This window comes from Myotis yumanensis, unplaced genomic scaffold, assembly GCF_028538775.1.
Source record: "Myotis yumanensis isolate MYYU_CA2020_CCGP unplaced genomic scaffold, mMyoYum1.0.hap1 SCAF_1, whole genome shotgun sequence".
In the NCBI taxonomy this organism is placed as follows: Eukaryota; Metazoa; Chordata; class Mammalia; order Chiroptera; family Vespertilionidae; genus Myotis; species Myotis yumanensis.
Genome location: NW_027223752.1, coordinates 184,655,979 through 184,678,284, shown reverse-complemented (window position 1 = coordinate 184,678,284; position 22,306 = coordinate 184,655,979). Strand labels below are relative to the sequence as shown.

At 41.2% G+C, this 22,306-nt stretch overlaps 1 protein-coding gene across 6 annotated transcripts in view; it reads right to left on the bottom strand.

Moving 5' to 3' along the window:
• The window catches only part of WDFY3 (WD repeat and FYVE domain containing 3), a 274,072-nt gene that overhangs the window by 181,326 nt on the left and 70,440 nt on the right, over positions 1 to 22,306 (bottom strand). For 5 of the 6 annotated variants that reach the window (XM_070393429.1, XM_070393438.1, XM_070393454.1 and 2 more), the window contains exon 2: positions 7,058 to 7,268. In XM_070393429.1, coding sequence (XP_070249530.1) covers positions 7,058 to 7,237 — 180 coding nt within the window. In that variant the 5' untranslated portion in view covers positions 7,238 to 7,268. Of the gene's footprint in view, positions 1 to 7,057; positions 7,269 to 22,306 lie in introns of those variants that run through there. The other variant, XM_070393471.1, reaches the window with a different exon arrangement.

The following is a 22,306-nucleotide window of genomic DNA, read 5'->3' as shown; positions in this document are numbered from 1 at the left end:
TCCTTCTACTTACCAGGCCAGCAAAACCTCAACCCCAATAAATAGTGTATCTGTCTGCCTTCTCTAACTTCTACAGGCTACTGAACACCTGGAAAGAGAAAAATCACACACTAGCATGGATAAGATCCAGTACAAACTTATTATCTCCAACTTTCACTGGGCCCTCAATATTCTTTCATGTTCCTTTCCCACTATCTCTCATTCCTTTTCATTAATACTCCAAACCCACAATTTCCTTAAGCCCCTTAGTCAACCTACTTCCTTAAGACTCTTAACAGACCACACATTCTGTTGATAACTACAGGAAACTGAGGTCATTAAGAAAGATCTTATTTAACTTCCCACTTATTCACACCCAACAGAATACACATGCTTTCCCACAGGATGAGCTCTTTTTCCATCTGTAGGTTCAACCACCTAGCTGACTCCATGCTCTCCTACCTCAATCATTTCTTATTTCTCTTGAAAATTTACACATTTTCCCTTCCCTTCTCTTTATAAGCATGTTTGGATCTTTCCTACCTTTAAAAACAAGGCAAAACACTAGAAACATACAAGCAAACACCTGTTTACTATCAAATTCACTTCCACCAATCTCTTCTCTTTTCTTTGAAATTTCTACAAGCCAAGTATATACTTACTGTCTTCTCATCCCCCATTCACTCACTCACTGCTTTCTGGTTTCACCATTCCAGTAACTTCCCAACTGGCAAATCTCAGGCCTCATATTACTGAGTCTTGCTATTATACATGATAGCGTTGTCTGCTCTCCTCCTGGCAACTTTTATCTCAAGTGCTATCACTACCCTCTCCTGATTCATTTTGTACTGCCACTGACCAGCACCTCTTCTATATCCTTTTTGGGCTCCCCTTCTTTCACTAAATATTCATGTTATCCATGGTTTATCCTTTACTGCTATTTGTGCTGGCAGTATGAACCATGAGTAATCTCTCCTGTACCTTACCAGGGTTTGCCAATGATTCCCAAAAATATGTGTCCAGCCAAATCTCTTCTAATTGTCTACTGAATATCTCTACCTGGGAAGCTAACAATTTATTTAGAGTCCATGCTCCAAAATGAACCTATCCCCTAAACCAGAGATGGCGAACCTTTTGAGCTCGGCATGTCAGCATTTTGAAAAACCCTAACTCTGGTGCCATGTCACATATAGAAATTTTTTTATATTTGCAACCATAGTAAAACAAAGACTTATATTTTTTATATTTATTTTATATATTTAAATGCCATTTAACAAAGAAAAATCAACCAAAAAAATGAGTTCGCGTGTCACCTCTGACACACGTGTCATAGGTTCGCCATCACTGCCCTAAACCTTTCTTTCTCAGCTATTGGGGAAACATCCATCCAGTTTCCCAAATTAGAAACCTTGGAGAAAGCCTTGCCGTGGCCCCTTCTACTCTCTTATTCTATTGCTTACAATACTTTGATGGCTCTGCATGACTCCAAGAAAAGTATTAGTTCTTAATAAAAGTATTAGCTCATGATATGCCTCCTATCAATCTTGACAGTCTTATTTTTTGCCCTTCCTTGACATAAAATCAGCTGGAAAAAGCCGAAGTGTCCATCACTAGATGAGTGGATAAAAAAGCTATGGTACATTTACACAATAAAATACTATGCGGCTATAAAAAAGAAGGCTCTCCTACCCTTTGTGACAGTATGGATGGACCTGGAAATTATTATGCTAAGCAAAATAAGCCAGTCAGAGAAAGACAAATATCACATGATCTCACTTATGTATAGAATCTAATCAACAAAATAAACTGACAAACAAAATAGGTCCAGAGGCATGGAGGCATGGAACTTACTGACAGATCTTAGAGATGAGGGGGAGGGAGGGTAGGGAAGAGATTAACCAAAGAACATATATGCATATATGCATAACCCATGGATACAGACAAAAGCCCGGGGAAGGCTTGGGGTGGGGTGGGGGCTGGGTAGAGGGGGACAAAGGGAAGGAAAAATAACCATAATACATTTTTTTAAAAATCAACTCCTTGGACTGCTTATAGACACTGGTACATATTAAAATATTTGTTGCCTTTTACCTTGACTCATCCTTTAACTTCTTACTTGAATTACATTCTTGGTTAAGTTATTCCTGTTAATACTAATCTGACTAATGCTTATCTTTTAAAACTCAAGAATCACATCACATTCTTGAGGGAGACTTCCCTTCCTTGACCCCATCAGACTTTCAGATAGGGTGCCACATTACTCTCCTGCATTTCTAATGCCACCTTTCTTTGTTGCTGTGTTCTCTGTTTCTGTGCTGATCACTTCTCCCACAGAATGTTATGCTCATCTTCCTCATTATACTTGAGCTTCACAAGATTAGACTGTTTTATCTCAGAAACTCCAGTGCATAGTACAATGTATGGCACAATGTTTATTTATACAATGTGTGTGATATATATATATATATATATATCTCCTATCTAATAAAAGACAAAAAGGGTAATTAACTGTACCTCCGCTATGCTACCCATTGGCTAATCAGCAAGATATGCAAATTAACTGCCAACAAAGATGGCGGCCGGCAGCCACGCAGCTGAAGTGAGCAGGAGGTTTGCTTGCTCCAGTGATGGAGGAAGCGAAGGATCCCCGCCTGCCGTGGCCTGCTCTAAGCTCCGAAAGAAACAGCTCCAAAAGTAACAAAGTTTCAATTATAGAAGCTAAACAAACCCCAGATACCTGCTTTCAGCCAGCCATGGCCTCAGAACTGGGAGGAAGCAGGACAGCAACAAAGTTTCAATTATAGAAGGTAAATAAATCCCAGAATAAAAAAAAAAAGAAAAAAAGGAGAGGCTGGAAGATTCAGTTGCTGGCCAGCCTGAAAACGGCCTTCAGCCCCTCACCCAGATTGGCCAGGCACCCCAGTGAGGACCCCCAGCCTAAAGGGTGTGTGGCCAGCCTGAACACAGCCTTCAGCCCCTCACCCAGGCTGGCCAGGAACCCCATTGGGGGCCCCCACCCTGAAGGGGGTGTGACCAACTGCAAACAGCCATCAGCCTCTCACCCAGGCTGGCCAGGCACCCAAGCGGGACCCCCACCCTGAACCGGGACACCCTTCAGGGCAAACCAGCCGGCCCCCACCCATGCACCAGGCCTCTATCCTATATAGTAAAAGGGTAATATGCAAACTGACCCTAGCAGCAGAAAGACTGGGAATGGCTGGTCACTATGACACACACTGACCACCAGGGGGCAGACGCTCAATGCAGGAGCTTCCCTCTGGTGGTCAGTGCGCTCCCACATGGGGGAGCTCTGCTCAGCCACAAGCCAGGCTGATGGCTACCAATACAGCGGTGGTGGTGGGAGCCTCTCCTGCCTCCTCAGCAGCACTAAGGATGTCCAACTGCAGCTTAGGTCTGCTCCCCGCTGGCAAGTGGACATCCCCCGAGGGCTGCCAGGCTGCCAGAGGGATGACTGATTGTCAGGTTAGGCCCAATTCCCTGGGGAGCAGGCCTAAGCCAGCAGGTGGTCATCCCCCGAGGGGTCCCAGACTGTGAGAAGGCACAGGCTGGGCTGAGGGACTCCCCCCCGGCCCCGCCCCGAGTGCACAAATTTATGTGCACCGGGCCTCTAGTGTGTGTGTGTGTGTGTGTGTGTGTGTGTGTGTGTGTGTGTATATACACATACACACTATATATACACACACGTGCACTCGAGGGGGAGAGGGGGTCCCTCAGCCCATCCTGTGCCCTCTCGCAGTCTGGGACCCCTCAGGAGATAATGACTTGCTGGCTTAGGCCTGCTCCCGGGTGGCAGAGGGCAGGCCCAATCCCTAGGTGCAGCCCCTGGTCGGGCTCAGAGCAGGACCGATTGGGGAGTTGGGGCACTGCCCCCTGTCATGCACAAAGCAGGGCGGATTGGGAGGTTGTGATGCCAACCCTAGTCATGCTCAGGGTACAGCCAATTGGGGGGTTGGGGCACCGCCCCGTCACACTCAAGGCAGGGTCAATAGGGAAGTTGCGGCGCCACCCCCTGTCACGCACTGAGCAGGGCCAATCAGGGGGGTTGGGGCTCCGTACCCTGTCATGCACAGAGCAGGGCCGATCAGGGGGTTGAGGAGCTCCCCCCTGTCACTCACAGAGTAGGGCCAATAGGGGAGTTGGGGCACCGCCCCCTGTCACACACAGAGCAGGGCGGATCAGGGGGTTGAGGAGCTCCCCCCTGTCATGCACAGAGCAGGGCCCATCAGGGGGGTTGGGGCTCCGTACCCTGTCACACACACAGCAGGGCCGATCAGGGGGTTGAGGAGCTCCCCCGTCACGCACAGAGCAGGGCCCATCAGGGGGTTGGGGAGCTCCCCCCTGTCACGCACAGAGCAGGGCTGATAGGGGAGCTGGGGCACCGCCCCCTGTCACACTCAGAGCAGGGCGGATCAGGGGTTTGGGGCGCCACCCTCTATCACCCACAGAGCAGGACCAATCAGGGGGTTGGGCGTTGCACCCTGTCACACACAGAGCAGGGCGGATCAGGGGGTTAGGGCACTGCACCCTGTCACACACAGAGCCGCAGGGCGATCAGGGGCTTGGGGAGCTCCCCCCTATCAGGCACAGAACAGGGCTGATCAGGGGGTTGGGGCACCTTCCCCTGTCACGAACAGAGCAGGGCAGATAGGGAGGTTGTGGCCCCGCCCCCTGTCACACACAGAGCTGCAGGGCGATCAGGGGGTTTGGGTGCTGTCCCCTGTCATGATGATCCCGGTGCCGGGAGGCCTCGCGGCTCCACTGATCCTGGTGCCGGGAGGCATATTACCCTTTTACTATATAGAACAGAGGCCTGGTGCACGGGTGGGGACTGACTGGTTTGCCCTGAAGGGTGTCCTGGATCAGGGTGGGGGTCCCCACTGGGGTGCCTGGCCAGCTTGGGTGAGGGGCTGAGGGCTGTTTTCAGGTTGGCGGGTGACTGAAGCTCCCAACCGCTCCTTTTTTTCTTTTTCTTTTTTAAATTCTGGGCCAGCTTTAGCTCTGAGGCCTTGTCTGCTGAAAGCAGGTTTCTGGCCTTTGTTTACCTTCTCTATCTGATACAATGTTGCGGTCCGGCTGGCTGAAGCCTGGCTGACTAAAGCAGGTTTCTGGGGTTTTGTTTAGCTTCTATATTTGCTTCATAGTTGCTTAGAGTTGCAGCTGAGAGGCCGGCAAGTCAGGCGGGGAACGGTGGAGTCCGCCGTCACTGGAGCAAGCAAGCCTCCCTGTTTGCTTCAGTGCATGGCTGCCGGCCGCCATCTTGGCTGGCAGTTAATTTGCATATCACCCTAATTAGCCAATGGGAAGGGTAGCGGATGTACGGCTAATTACCATGTTTCTCTTTTATTAGATAAGATATATATATAAAAGCCAAGTGACTGGAACGATGGAATGACCAGTCACTATGACACACACTGTGGCAGCCAACTGGCCCAATCAGGGCCCCAACTGCCCCCCCCCAACCTCACACAGCCCCTCCCCCTGGCCAGCCCCGCCCCCAACTCCCCCCCAATTGGGGGTGGCGCCAGCCAGCCAACGTCCCAGGGCCCCTACCCCCGGCCGGCCCGCCCCTGATCGCCCCACAACCCCAATCAGGGGCAGGGCCAGATGGTCAACTTCCTTCATCCCCTTCCCTCACTGGCCCTGCCCAATCAGCTCCCATTGGGGTGGGCAGCTGGACCCTACCCATGCACGAATTCATGCACTGGGCCTCTAGTTTAACATAAATAGGTACCAATGTGTAGACAACTATCACACCACAGCTGAAGCCTACTCTAATATGAAAGACAATACAAAGAAAAAAGTAATTTGAAGAAAAATAACAATGTAAGAAGTTCAAGAAATTTTGAAAAAATTTTAATATTTTCAGAGGAATGAGAGAAGATACTGCACAATTTTAAAAGAATAGAAGAAGGTATTCAAGGAAATTAAAAATATAAAATAAGGTTAATCTAAAAGAGTTAGTTTAGGCAAGGGAGGGAAATATAGGGAGACAGAGGGGAAAGAAGACCTGGCGGGGAGATAAAAAGAAAGGGAAGGGGGGAAGAGAGAGAGAGATGAGGAGGGAGGGAAACAGAGACATGCAGAGAAAGACAAAAATGGAGACAGTTATAGTATGAAGTCTGGGGAAAATAAGTTCTACAAGAGTGGGAGTAATGGTGGTATACTATAAGGTCCATCTGTGAACACTATTCACACCACATTCAGTCAGTGTAAACACAAATACTGTTTAAACAAATGTATACTACATGAAAAGGACAAGGATGAGGGCAGCATGTACCAGTGAGTGTATGTATGCTTGTTATAGTTTGGAAGAATGGGGAATTTAAAAAAGCTAATTTTCATAATCCTCATTAGGAAGTTAATTAAGACTGTATAATCAAGAAACAAGCAGTAAAAGTATGTTGTTTAAAGCTGAGAGAGCTAAAAGTGGCAGCAGCAATTAGCAGTGGAGAGCAGTGGGGCATCTATTAGCCTGTGGAACTACTTGACTTTTTAACCTGTGTACTTGTACACCTTTGGTAAAAACTAAAAATTATTTTAAAAATACCCATCAAGGTTGCTACATGTATCAACTTGATAAAATACAATAAAACACTAACTATTTAGACTCTCTAGGGCCTGTAACTATCTTCTTTCAATCTCTGATAGAAAACCTGCCAAACAAGAAAGAAAACTGAAATGATTCCTTAAAAAGTGTACAGAGAGCACTTGGGCAATTGCACCATTTGGTGCAATAAAACCGTCACTTCAAAAATAATGGAAATAACACATGATAATTTACAATCTATCCCTCCTCCCAAACTCAACCATTAGAGGAACCTTTTACAAAATGCTCGGTTTTCCTTTTATATATAAGAACTAAGTAAAGTTCATTTCACCAGGTCTCACATCAAGTCATACTACTTTATAGCAAACTGACAGGAAGAAAGGAAAACATCAAGCTTCTTAAAGACTTAACTCATTCTATCACTTTTCCTACCTGAGACTTATTATGACCTTAAGATTCTGGTGGTGCCACCCAGTCCTGGAAGGCATGTGTTTGGCAGCCTGGACTCACCCTGTTAAACACTGGCAGCATCATGTACAGCTTCTCCTCTTGTTCCTTCTGAGTCATGTGCCGAGGAGGATGGCACAACTCAGTGAAGAGCCGGCGGAGGTGCATCAGTCCCAAGGCGTTGTCCTGCGGGCTGCACTCCTCCTGCCTTGGGCGCCCCATGATCCTCTTCACCATGTTCATCTTGGCGGGCTGGTGATCAACACTTGTAATCCTGCAGAAAGATGTTCACCAGAAACAGTCAAAACGCCACTGTCTGATCAGGTCAAGCATTCCTACAGAGCTTATAACAAGTCGAAAAGTAGAAAATTCTGACTAAAATACTTTTTCTACTTCTTTAAAAAGAAAAAGTAGAAAGGCAAAGATAATTCTGATACATCTTACTAAATGACAAATTAAAATTATGGCACTCAACTATCCTACTAGCTTTGACACAATTTGTATAAAATGTAACCCATTAAATGTAAAACATTAACTGGGCAAATGTTTCCAGTTAGTCATATCAAGTTCAACAAAAAAAGGATCATAAATCTTACTATTAATATGTTGCTGAATAGCTAAATACTTGTAAAAAAAATGAGGGAACAGAAAGTTCACCCTTACCTCAAAGCATCCAAACAAAGAACTCCATCCACACAAAAAAACAAAACATAGTTTTTCTATTTTTAATTTATATTTTTTTCTAGATAAAGGATTATACTTTGGTACCTGCTAAAGAGATTACTTTAGGTTATAGTTTGAAAATACATAAAACTTAACTAAAATGATATCCCCAATATATTCTACAAATCACATGACTGAAAATTATATAACGGAAGACCACTTTTTCAAACTGTGGCTTGAAACCCTTTGGTAGGTCATGTTGATTCCTTTGGTAGATCATGATGAGTATTTTTTTAAATAATTTTATTGATTTTTTACAGAGAGGAAGGGAGAGGGATAGAGAGTTAGAAACATTGATGAGAGAGAAACATCGATCAGCTGCCTCCTGCACATCCCCTACTGGGGATGTGCCCGCAACCCAGGTACATGCCCTTGACCAGAATCGAACCTGGGACCTTTCAGTCCGCAGGCTGACACTCTATCCACTGAGCCAAAACAGTTAGGGCCATGAGGAGTATTTTTAAAGTGAAATAAAAGATATTAGAGTACATATAGTAAGTACATATAATACAAGAAATTAGATTACATAAATAACTATTTTTTAGGTAAGGGGGTTTTTGTGTGTACTACATCATAATATAAAATGTATCAAGAAAAAATGTATCCCTGGCTAGAGCTGCAGTTAAGAAATAAATAAACTGACACTGGGTTAGAATATATACCAGAATCAATAACACTAAGCTTTCAGAAAGCATCATCAGCCCTTTTCAACCACCACTCACTGTGCCAGCAATTAGCTAATTTCATACACAAAAACAGGATATCTCACAAAAGGATTCAGGAAAGCTGGGAAGACATTCTGGATACACAGAATCTGGAAGAAAGGCAATTTGCTTTTTCATCTGTGGAAAAGCAGGAATAAACTGAAGATTCATTTTAAATTTTGCTACATAACCACATAAGCCAGTATGTCATTTCTTTAAAAAATGAAAGACTGCCCTAACTGGTTTGGCTCAGTGGATAGAGCGTTGGCCTGCGGACTGGGAGGTCCTGGGTTCGATTCCAGTCGGGGGCATGTACCTTGGTTGCGGGCACATTCCCAGAAGGGGGTGTGCAGAGGGCAGCTGATTGATGTTTCTCTCTCGTCGATGTTTCTAACTCTCTATCCCTCTCCCTTCCTCTCTGTAAAAAATCAATAAAGTATATTTTTAAAAAAATGAAAGACTGCTATAAGGCTAGAGCTTTTTGTACTAAATATCTGACTACTGATTTTTTTAAAAAACTATAAGAACTAGCATCTTAAACATGTGTCCTTGAGAATTTTGAGTGATTCTGTATTGGGCTACAGGCATGGGCTTATGCACTGTAGCTGACTGCAACAGGAGGCCGTGATGTAACTCCTCACAGGTGAGGAGCAAAAAGACACACTCTGCTTACAGTTCTGCCAATGGCTTGTCTGTGCTGAGCTACCGCTGTGCAAAAAGCACTTAATACACTCTAAGTGGGTCCAATCTCAGGGAAGAATGCTTAGACACAAAGGCAAAGGCCAGGGGGAAGCTCTGAATTACAAAATGACAAACTAGTTAGTCCAGTTCAAAGCTGTTCTTAGAAAATAAGCAAGTCCTCCAAATATAAATAAAAAGATTTCAAAAGTATATTCAAATAGCCTACTATGTGCTAGTGGGTGCAGTCCAAAAAATCCCCAGAACAAAAACAAAATTGAAAGTGAATTACACGTTTGTAAATTAGCTAACATTTTACATTATGCATAGCTCTGCTCTTTTTCCTTAGCCTGTAGCCAGAGTTCATAATCTAGAGTCTGTGATTAGGGATTAGGGGATTCGGATCCTCCGATTCTTTAAAAATGTTTTTCTAAGAGATCCCCAGCTTTCAAAGGAGTCTATATCATTAAAAAAAAAAAAAAAAAAAAAAAAAAGTCAAGCATCACTCTATATGTAGAGACCTTCAAAGCACTTCCAGACCATCTCCTTTGTTTCTCATTCCAACTTAAGGATGTGTACAGATGATAGGATTATTCTACCTTTAGGGGAGGGCCAAAGACAAGAACAACTCGCTCAAAATTTCACAATGAAAGGGAATTGTATGAGAATCCAGACCTTTACCTTCTGGTCAAGTGCCTTTCCCCAGTCTACTCATGTTTATGTGCTAACTTTAAATTACAGAATTCTTGGAAATTGTGACTCTAGTATATTTATTATTTAGTACCAAGTAGCAATTAGAATGTGAAAGAAATCTTTTTGATTTTTCAGAATATGCATTAAAATAATCAGCTTTCGTCCCAGTAAAAAACAAAACAAAAACATGATCACATATTGACAAACACTGACTAAATGTAATCAAGCTATTGCACCATCATTATTTAATATTTATCAGATACAAAAGGATAGGTATCAATTAGCTAAAAGGGTTTACAGGTATTTCTCAATTACTCAGATAATCTCAGTGACAGAAAAAAAGATTCCTCCCTTTCTCCTAATTTACCAAGAAACACTTAAGCATACAAGCTTGCTGAATCATTGCTTTGTCTGCACTTCAATGTTTATATTTAAAGTACTAGAGGCCCAGTGCATGAAAATTTGTGCACTCGGGGGGGTTGGGGGGAGGGGGGGGGAGTCCCTCAGCCCGGCCTGTGCCTTCTGGCAGTCTGGAAGCCCTCAGGGGATGTCCAACTGACAGCTTAGGCCTGCTCCCGGAGGGCCAATCAGGGGACAGCAATGGCTGGTGAGTGGCCGGCCAAAGCCCCCCATTGCCCTGCTGCTGCCGCTGGTCGCTGCCACCCCCCCTCCCCCATCGCCGTCCCTTCCCTCTGCCCGCTGGCATGTATTTTGGCCTGGCACTGCCTGCTCACCGGCCCCGCCCCCCACCAACCAGTAGTTCCACAGTTCGGTCGATTTCCATATTACACTTTTATTATATAGGATATTCAGACCAAGAACTACCATGTTTTAAATACTCTCCAGGAGTGAAAGAGTAGGAAAAAAATAGGGACTTTTCAGTCAAAGCAGTAGAAACATGCCCATATAAGATCAGTAAATTCAGGTAAAAGGCTCTCAACCCTTGAATCTTGGGTTTCTCTCATCTGTAAAATCTTTTTTTCACAACCTTTGTGTAATGCATACATAAAATAACATCATTTCTATAAAGTGCGAAGCACATTAGTGCATTCAATAATTTTTAAATTTCTTTTCTTCCTTCAGCTTAATCACAAAACATTTAATTCTTTTCATTCACATTTTTAGTAAGTAAGTAAGAGAAAGGAAACAGCGTAAGCTCTTATGGTAGTACTATGTTTTAGAGGCTTACAAAATGATAAAAAAAATTAAGGGAAAATTTATTTCTTAGTAGAATGACCAATAAGTAGTTTCTAAAGCAATATAGAAGAGATATGCAAAATATAATAATGAAAACAAATAGAATGATTATTTTGTGGTAACATTTTAAGGGGTTTTCAAAATATTTATAAAGATTATTGTGTATGAGAACTCTATTTTGTTTCACAAGAGAAAATATTTGCACTGCCAACAGGGGGTTATTTAAATAGCAATGAGCCCAGGCAGTATTTATTTTCTAATCTCTTGTGTTAATGCTTGGAAATCCAGACACTAACTATGCCCACCCAAAATCCTTTAAATAGTTTACCACTATTTAAATTATAGAAGGGTATAAAACAATAGCCTAAATTTTTAAAACGTATTTGTCAAATAACTAGCAGTCTTTGAGTAGCACAGGTAAAAATTTTTCTAAGTACCTCCTTAATTTCACAAGAAAAAAAAAAGGCTAAGGGAAATCTTATACTTTCATCAAAAAACTATAAGTAATTGCTCAGGTTTTTTATTTTTCTTTAAACTTTCTGGGGGGAAATCCTATATTTTTCTTATACAGTGGGGCCTTGACTTACTTTAATTCGTTCTGAGACCGAGCTTGTTAAGGAACTTGTTAACTCAAATTACTGTCAACTCAATGCAAAAAATCAGCCGAGAGACTGCTGGTATCTCAAAAAACTCGTTAGTCGGGACACTCGTAAGTCAAGGCCCCACTGTACTACGAAGAGTAAAGGCAAAATTTCTTGAGCTTTTTAAGAATAAGGCAAAAATTTAGAGAGGCTCCCAATGATCTGGACATATGACCCAGAAATCTAACATATACACTGGAAAAGAACTATAGATACAGTCCTGAATTAGAATTTAAAATTTCTACCTGCTAAAGCATGATTTTTTTGCCTTTCAAGAAGTCATTATCCAATTTTAGCTTCATCTTTGAGATATTACAAGATTAGCCATCTCATTTATATTCCCAACATCCCCTTACCCTTCTCACCCCATGTGTGAACTCATCCTATACATATACTGAATTGAACAATTTCTCAAAGTATCTTTTCAGTGTGCTTAATCTTCTCTCTTCATAGACAAAAGCATATTCCAGAGTCAAAAGCAATGTGCCTCCCTTTAAGAACACTTCCCTTAACTATGATGTCCAATGGAGCAACCAGTGTTGCCATCTTTCTGACAACTTTCTAGAACCCCTCCTAGGGCTCCCATTGCTGTTTTGGGAGCCCCAAAACACATTTACTCTAACAGTTGAATGGCAGTTAGGTTATTTGATATGATTAATATAGTATAATTAAATTGTTAGGGAATAAATAAACTTGTGAAAGTTGACCTGACAGCTCCACTGTTCTCTAAAAGTTTATACAAATTATGTATAAAAGACCTGCAAAAGAATTTCTGTAGCACAATGTTTCTATAATTTGTGACTGCCTAATACTGAGACATTTTGCATTCGACATATCTCCCCTAACCTCTACTTCTAGCCAGTCACTTAGTTATCAGTATCCTCAATGGACAGCACAGTGCAGGGGAGACATCCTCAGGAGTGGGATGCATATTAACAGGGCTACAACCTTCAGGGCCATATGCTAGACCAGTGATGGCGAACCTATGACACGCATGTCAGAGGTGACATGCGAACTCATTTTTTTGGCTGATCTTTCTTTGTTAAATGGCATTTAAATATATAAAATAAATATCAAAAATATAAGTCTTTGTTTTACTATGGTTGCAAATATCAAAAAATTTCTATATGTGACAAGGCACCAGAGTTAATTAAGTTAGGGTTTTTCAAAATGCTGACACACCCAGCTCAAAAGGTTCACCATCACTGTGCTAGACCTATCACCACTAGGAATTTCTCTATTACAAACTGTCACATTCCGAAATTGCACTCTGAGATAACTATCATGCTCCCTAAATCTGTGGTCTTAGCTGGAATCACTTACTGACTTCTCCCAATTCTCCTATTCTTCAGCAGAGATCAGACCATGTTTAATCTCTTCAATGACATTCTCAACTGTGCCTTCACTTCCCTTGCATTCCTGGGCTATACACATTCCTACCCATTATTCATGCCTGGATGAATCCAACCACACAACTTCTCCATTTCTTATTCTGGGTTACCGGAAACTGGGGAGAAAATCCTAGAATTCTATAGACTGGTTACAACATCAATTTATGATATTCTAAAATTATTGACATAAATAAAAGCTAATATTTTTCATATGGAAAAAAATTAATTCCAAATGTATTAAAGATCTAAATATAAACAAACAATAAAAAACTGGAAGCAAATATAAAAGTAAATATAATTTAGGGTTGATTCTTCTTAAAAGGAAAAAAGAAGACAGATTTATAGCTAAAAATACCACAAAATAAAAAGACAGGCAACAAATAATTTAAAATACTAGCAATCCTTACAGCAAAGTATTAACAACTAGGCTATTCATGAACCTCTTAATATCAACAATCTGAGAGCAAAATAAGAATGATATAGAAACAGTCTATTCCCAGTAAAAATACTACATATATGAAATGCAACACAACAGATATATGAAAAGGTCCTTAAAATCACTAATAATCAGAGAAATGCAAATTAAAACAAAGTACAACTGTTTACTCATCAGTTTGGCAAAAACAGGATTTATAAAATACATAGTAAGAATAGGGAAATGGAAATGTAAACACTATTGACTAGAATAGAAATCAACAGTCTTTTTTAGGGCAATCTGATAGTATTAACACACCTACTCTTTATCTAATTTCTTCCAGGAACCTATCCCACATTAATACAGTACAAGGTGGTTTACTAGATTGCACGTTATTTAATTGTTTATAATAATGAAAAGTTAGAAATAGGCTAGTTCTTTAATAGATGAATAGGTAACTCAAGGTACATCTGTATTATGGAATGATATGGTTCTTAAAAGTTACAAGAAAAAAAGTTAAAATTTAAAATCAGGGTTTCAGCAACAAGATGTAAAGGGGCTTAGAAGTCATCACAACAGCTAAGAAATAGCATCACAACAGCTAAGAAATAGCATCACAACAGCTAAGAAATAGCTGAATAAACTGGAAATCTGGGATGTTTCTCGACCCATCAAAGAACTGACACTGCAGGGAAACCAAGCCCTGAAATCCAGAGGGACATGGCATCTAGAGAGCCACGGCTGGAACCTGCTTACATGGAACAAAAGTCCCCAGAACCACAAACTGGCAGGAACACTGATGAATTGCTGGAGGCTGACAGTGGGCTAGCACATGAGAGAGAAACTCCTGGGGGCTAGTCTTAGGGCCCCCCTCAACTTCCCGGGGTTGCACCTCCAGGCACTCCACAGAGGGGATCTTTCTCAGATCCCCTGGCAGGTGGAGGGGAAGAGTAATCATTGGGAAATGTTCCCAGAGCATTCTACATAACAAGGACCTACTTACTCTCCAGAGTAAAATACTTCACCTTGTCTTCCTTGGGTTAAGGGCATTTGTCTCAACCCAGCCCCTCTTAAGGGGGAGGGGGAAGGCAACAGCCCAGGAGAAACACTTGTGAGGGTCACAGGCCCATAAGACACTGAGAAATAATCAAAAGAGTATAAAAACTGTTTCCCTCTCCCACACTTTACAACCACACCAAGAAGGCTCTATAAAACAACTGAAAGGAAATGCTAGAAATTGAAAGCACTGTAACAAATATGAAGAATGTTCTGATGGGCTCAACAGTACATAGCCCAGGAAAGAATTAGTTAGTTTGAAGATAAATCAAAGAAACTTCCAAAAGGAGAAGAAAGAGAGAAGGGAACATAGGCATATTTGAAGTAATAATGGCTTAGTACTTTGCAAAATTCATGACAGACACCAAGCCACTGATACAGGAGGCTAAGAGAAAATCGAGCAAAGTATATATCTACAAGATTACCACAGGCATATCATATGCAAACTGCAGAAAATTAAAGATAGATGTCATGATTATGAAAGAGGTTGGGGTGTGAGAAGTGGGGAGGGGGAAGCTCCTTACCTATAAGAGAATAAGGATAAAAATCACAGTGGATTTCTCATCCAAACATGCACGCAAGAAGAGAATGGAGGAAAATATTTTAAATGTTGGAAGAAAAACCTACCAGCCTAGAATTCTACCTCCAATGGAATTATCCTTTATAAGTAAAGAAATAATCTCTCAGACAAAGGAATAAATGAAGATAAAATAAAATCTTTCATTATTGTTAACTGATCTAAAAAAAACCTGTTTTTAAAATAATAATAGTAATAATGTATGGGTGATTATAGTTTACAAATTAGTAAGATGAGTGACAGCAATGTCATAAGGAATGAAGAGGAGAAATTGAGAGTCTGTTATAAGACACCCTCTATACCTCAGTGATAAAGTGTTATTTGAAAGCAGACAAAGAGTAGTAAAATATGTACAGCAAGCATGTCAAACTCAAAGGCTAACACGGGCCAAATAAACAAGGTTTAAGTTTATGAGGGCCGAAAAAAAACAAAAGCTTCAATTTTCATAGAAACATAGGTGTATTTAGATAGAGACATGCTGAATACAAAGGGCTGAAATAAATGAGTAATCGTTAACATAAAATAATAGAACATTTTAATAAAAATTAATATTTTTTCATGAACATTAACTTACCAGACACTGAATAACTGCACAAATTAATGAGCATAATGCAAGTAAACCTATTTTTCTTGTTCTCCAAAAGCAAAATATTTCCTGTTGTGTACACCAAACAAGTTAGTACAAGACTAATGACGTGGCAATCAGCTGCTAAAATATCCCCTGCTAGTATTAGTGGAGAGAATGGTGTGCCTGACCGTAAGGGAAATGAATGCAACACAATTATAGTAATCAGTCATTAGTGAACGTCGTAGTTCGTTATTAATAATTATGTATAACAGGATATTGTAAAAATTAAGTTATGACATTTTTTATTAAAACGTTTCTTACATTCTATTATATTGGCTGGGCCACAAAAATATTTGTCATGGGCCATGAGTTTGACATGCTTGATGTACACTAAAACAGGGCAAACACTAAAATCTTTTTGAAAAATAAGTTTATTTGATATGCAAAGAGGAGATAAAAGGCAATCATATTAAACTAGAGGCCTGGTGCACGAAATTCGTGCATTGTGGCGGCGGGGGCGGGGAGGTCCCTCAGCCTGGCCTGCGCCCTCTTCGAAGTCCGAGACCCCTTGGGGGATGTAGCAGAGTACCAAGTGGCAGGCAGCCAGGGAGGAGCCCTAGTCGGGGCCGGGTGCCACTCACACTCATTCCGGCCCACAGCGCCTGCTGCTGCAGAGTCGGGAGAGGCTTCCGCCATGGCATCTGCGCTCACTAGCCATGAGCCCGGCTTCTGGCTGAGCGGCGCTCCCCCTGTGGGAGCGCACTGACCACCAGGGGGCAACTCCTGCATTGAGCATCTGCCCCCTGGTGGTAAATGTGCATCAGTCCCTATCGGCCAGACCGCAGCAGCAAGCTAACCTAGCGGTCGGAGTGTCTGCCCCCTGGTGGTCAGTGCACACCATAGGAAGCGGCTGAGCAGCCTTAGCATATCATTAGCATATTATGCTTTGATTGGTTGAACAACTGACCGGAGGACCAGACACTTAGCATATTAGGTTTTTATTGTATATGATGACTAGAGGCTGGGTGCACAAAAATTCGTGCACTGGGGCGGGGGGGGGGGGGGGCATCCCTACGCCCTCTCACAGTCCGGGAGTCCTCAGGGGATGTCCTACTGATGGCTTAGGCCCACTCTCCGGGGGGAGCGGGCCTAAGCCGCAGTCTGGCCTCCCTCTGTGGGAGGCGACCAAGCCAGCCGATCAGGGGACGGCACTGCCCCCATCATCCCACCACTGCCACCACCTGGCCTTCCTCTGCAGGAGGCAACCAGAATGGCCAATAAGGGGACGACACCGCCCCCCCCATCACCCCTCTGCTGGTCACTGCCCCCACCCCATCACCGTTCCCTCCTTTTGCCTGCTGGCATGCACCTTGGCTGGCCTGGTGCTGTGTGCTCACCGGCCCTGCCCCCGGCCGACTGGTGGTTCCGCCGTTCGGTTGATTTGCATATTACGCTTTTATTATATAGGATGTTCAGTTAAAACCAGAGAAGACAGCCCTGGCCACTGTGGCTTAGTTGGTCAAGTGTCTATCCATGCATCAGAGGGTTGCTGGGGTTTGATTCCCCACCAGGACACATGTCCAGGTTGTGGGCCCCATCCCCAGTATGGGGTTATGCAGGAGGCAGCTGATTAATGTTTTCTTCTCCCTCTCCCTTCCTCTCTCTCTAAAATCAATAAAAACATATTTAAAAAACCAACAACAGAGAAGGCAGAAGAGGGATGGGAAAAAATAGCAAAGTTACAAATGTGACAGATATTAATCAACTATATCAACAATCACTTTAAATGCAAATAGTCTAAGTGTACCAATTAAAAGACAGAGAATGTCAGAGTAGATTAAAAAATATGTCCCAACTATACATGATGTCTATAAGAAAGCAACTTTAACTATAAATAATAATCAGGAATAAAAAATATAAGTAATCAGAAAGGTTAAAAGTAGAAGAGATGAAGAAAGATACATCATGCTAACTCAATCGAAAAAAAGCTGAGTACCTATTTTAATTTTAGACGCACAGTCTTCAAAACAAGGAAAAATATCAGAGATAAAGAAGGGTATTCTCCAAGGAGACATAACAATCCTTCATGTGTATAAGCCTAACAAGAGCATCAACTATGTGAGGAAAAACTGAGAGAAGTGAGGGAAGAAAAAGACAAGTTTCCTGTTAGAGCTGGAGATTTCAACAGCCCTCATACAATAATGGATACATCAAGTGTGCAAGAAATCAATACAGATAAAGTTTACTGAACATTACTATCAATCGACTAAATCTATAGTTGATATTTATGGAACACTCCATCCAACAACAGAATACATATTCTTTCCAAACTCACATGGAGCATTCATCAAGACAGATCACATCAAAGGCCATAAACACACACCTTAACAATTCAAAAGAATAGAAACCATACAAAGTATGCTCTCAGAGCACAAAGGAATTAAACAGGAAATCAGCAACAAAAGAGAGAAAAGCCCCAAATATTTGGAAACTAGACAACACACATCTAAATAACATGTGAGTCAAATAAGTGTCATGTTCTTTCTGCCAAGGGTGCCCCCTCCGTCGTTTTTCCTAGTAGCTAAACTCTGAGTTCACCTCAGAAGTCTTTCCCAAACCCCCAGGCACAGCTTACTGTTCTATCTTCTATCCCACTGTGGTACTTTAGTTATACTCTGTCATGAAATGTTCAATATTCAGAGACAGTATGCAGAGTGGTTATATAGGCCTGGCAACAAACTGCCTGATTTCAAATCCTAGCTGCACTACTTACCAGCTGTAGAACTTGAATAAGTCAATTACCACCCTTGTACATCAAATTCCTCATGTGCAAAAAGCCAGTAATCACCAGCACCTATCTCATAGTGCTGTAGTGTAACTCACCAAATGAGTTACTACATGGAAGGCACTTAGAAGACTATCTGGCACAGGTACTCAGGAAGTGACAGCTATCATTACTGTTATTCTACTCTAACCTGTAACATATACTAAAAAGTGGTTATTTAGTTCCACTTAACTTATAATTTCCTCAATGGTGGGAACCAAATAGTATTACTTAACTTTGTATCCCTAGTTCACAACAGGTGATGGGTGAATGAATTTAAATAACTTACACACAGTTATGTGGTGGCATCAGACTTTATGTACAGATATTCTGAATTCTGGATGTGCTAGTTTTAGTTCCTCACAAAAAAATTACATATTGCACATAACACTTTTTAAAAATTACAATCTGTGTATCCTAGTTCTCATCCTATAGAAAGTCCTCATAGTCTGTAAATATCAAAGTTCTTACGCATCTCCAGGGGGGAAAATTACATTCACAACCATTTATTCTAAACTGAAAAGTTATCAATTTGCTTAAATAACCATCTTTTTATTTTCCTGTTAATTAGCAACATCTCTCCTTAAACTACTGAATTCCCTGAAAGCAGACTGGGCTCTCCAAATTCTTAACATGTGGCTGAGGATTTAGTATACAGTAGAAATAAACAAGTGAATGCAGGAGTGATTCCCATAGCTTTAAGAGGGAAAGTACAAATGTCAAGGCTCTTGATTACCTGACGTGGCCCATGCACAGATCTAACCCTATTCACCTCCCACCTTGCCACTTTACTCCACCTTGTGTCAAGCAGGTGTCTCTGTACTGCCTTCACATTTCTGTGCCTTCACATACTTTCCCCTCTCCTGGGAACCCCTTCCCCTTCAGAAATTCTACATTTTGATGATTACTACTAGTCACCCTTTAAATCTCAGGTCAACAGTCCCTCTTCTAGAAAGCATTCACTGATCTCTCAATTTGACAAACATGCCCCCCTCTTTGTTCCCATATAATCCTGTGTATGTCTTTATCATAGCTTTTCTCATATTCTACATAACTGTTATTTTCTTTGTCTTTTTCCCAGCATTGGAAAAATAATATAAGATTATGAAAGGCAAATATGTCCTATTCAACTTTCCCCCCAATACCTAACACAGTACAGTACCTGGCAAATAAGAGACAGGCAATAAATTATTAATAAATGAGTACAAAATGATCAATAAAAGTTCAGAAGATGAATGAATTGGAGGCAGCTCAATACAAAGTTAAGGTAATTTAAAATAAGCCAAAGAAAGGGAGAATTTTCTCTAAACTCCTTATCTGTTTATTTTACAACAAGAAGGCTTGGAAGACAACTTTTTTACCATGGTATGTTTAAATTCAATTTTTTACTGAAAAAGTAAACAACTATTACCATATGGCCATTTTTGTTGGGAGTTATTGGGTATCCGATAGTGTATTTTTTTAAAGTGTTTAGCAAAAACTGTTATAAATTCAGAAAATAAGAACTATAAATGTAAAGCCAGAGGCAGAAAAGAAAAAAATATATACGTATATTACTTAACATTTAGGTTTGCTTGGTAGGCAGATGGTGACAAAACAAAAGTAATAAGCCAGAATCCTCCATTGGGAATTGATGTGTCAACAACATGCTGAGGACAAGAACATATGAGAGGAAGTCAGCTTACCAGTATCAACAACCAATCATTACTGAAAGAGCTGGAATGTATGCTGTGATCTGAAAGTGATGAAAGAAAAATGACAAGTGCAAAAGATTGTGTAGAATTATATTAGTGAAACCTCACAAATGAAAAAGCAAAATAGTGACAGCAATAAAAACAATAGTGGTAAAGTAAATGTTGACTTCTGCACAGACTGACTATGCAATAATGAATGTTTTAATTGTGAATTTTTATGCCTTTTTTTCAAAATATCAAAATTTGTACATTCAGGTAAACTGTGCTTGCTCTACCAACTAATGATCTTAGAAGGCTGTATGCACATAATTATGCTGACATGGCTCAAAACACTTTTCAAAATTCCTCTTTAAAGATTGCTTTCAGAGCACTTTATAAGCTCCATTTAAAAATCAGTGTCATCATATATCAGGTTTTACCAAAAATGGAATTACCCAGTTTGTTCATTTGCCTTAGTTTCCGAACTTCCTCTAAAGCTTTTTGCCTATTACTAAACATCAAATCTTTTTAAAAGATTGAAAATTCACCACTAATCACTAAAAAAATGCACTGCAGACTCCACAGCTAATTATGGGGGAAAATTCTAAATAGAAACTGAGCAATGGTACTGTTGAGATTTAATTCCTTAGGTGAACAAGATGCAAAGCACCACGAGAGAACCTTCTTTAGTTACCCCCTCCATGGTCTGGCTATATTCATTTTTCTAAAATTCCAAACAGATCAGTAAGTAACTTCCCTTAAGAGTGACAAGACTGGCTGCAATGGGATAGTCAAATGCTTTTCAAGGCATAAAAGGCTCTTCAAAATCTGTTGTGCATATCTAACTTTGAAGCCGTCTTCTGCAATACGGCTCCTCTCTTTCTGTACTCATATAACATCACCTAAACTGCTGTTCTGGAATATACCATGTAATTTCAAACCCTTGATGCTTTCCCCATGTGGTCTTTCCTCTACCTGAAATGGTCTCTGATTTTTTTACTGCCCACCAACCAGTCATGATCTTACTTGATCGTAAAAATCAATCAATCAATCAATCAATCTATCTATCTAAACATGATCCCATAGTAATGATTTGATCATTGATTCAAAGAAATATTTATCAAGAACCCCTCCACCCCACCTGAATTTCTCTCTGTTCCAGCCACCTAGCTCTGCTTTCAGTAGCTTATATTCATCTTGTTCATGTCCTTGCCATCAAAGCACTTAACGCATTAATTAGAAAAAGAAGACATTTGAACTATTCAGAAGAATATGTTGGAAAATATTTTTATGATCTCAGGGAAGAATGTCTTTAAAACACACACACACACACACCATTAATCTTATCAAAATTTTTAAAACTTCTGTATATGAAAAATCAACAGAAAGAAAATAAACACAAGATACAAATTGGGAACAATATATCTGCAACACAATAATGAACAAAAATGCATTAGATCCAAAACATGTAAAAAATGGTTACAAATCCATGAGAGAAAGGCAAACCACCAAATAGAGAAATGGACAGAAGAGTTAAATAAGCATTTCACAGAGAAGGAAAATGAATGACCACAAATACGTAACAGGCTTCACAAACTCATCCATAATAAAGGAAATGAAAATTAATACATACTTTTCTAACTGCTTTGCTCTGTTGTAAGGATGTGTATTCATTTACCCTGTGCTTGTCTGTGTCACTGGCTATCATCCCCCAGCACCACGTCCACACACACTCCTCATCACCTAGAAAACATGCACTAAGGATCTACATCAAGCCTCTCCACCAGGCTTGTGATAACAGTCAACAGCCAATAACCTAGTCTGATCCCATGTGTGGCTATTTCTCAACCTACCACAGGTATGGTCAAAACATCATAGAATTTCTGGAGGGCATCTCCAGTACACATGCAGCTCCACCATCATTCCTTGAAATTGAACCTAGTGTGAGGTCAGTGACCTAAGTTTATTGTATTCAACTTTTCAGTGTTTGCCACAGCACCTGACATACTGAAGATGATTATGTATAAACTAGAGGCCTGGTGCACAAAATTCATGCATGGGGGTGGGGGACAGGACCCTCAGCCCAGCCTGCACCCTCTCTAATCTGGGAAACCTTGGGGGATGTCCAACTGCCAGTTTAGGCCTGGGGATTGGGCCTAAACCGGCAGTCAG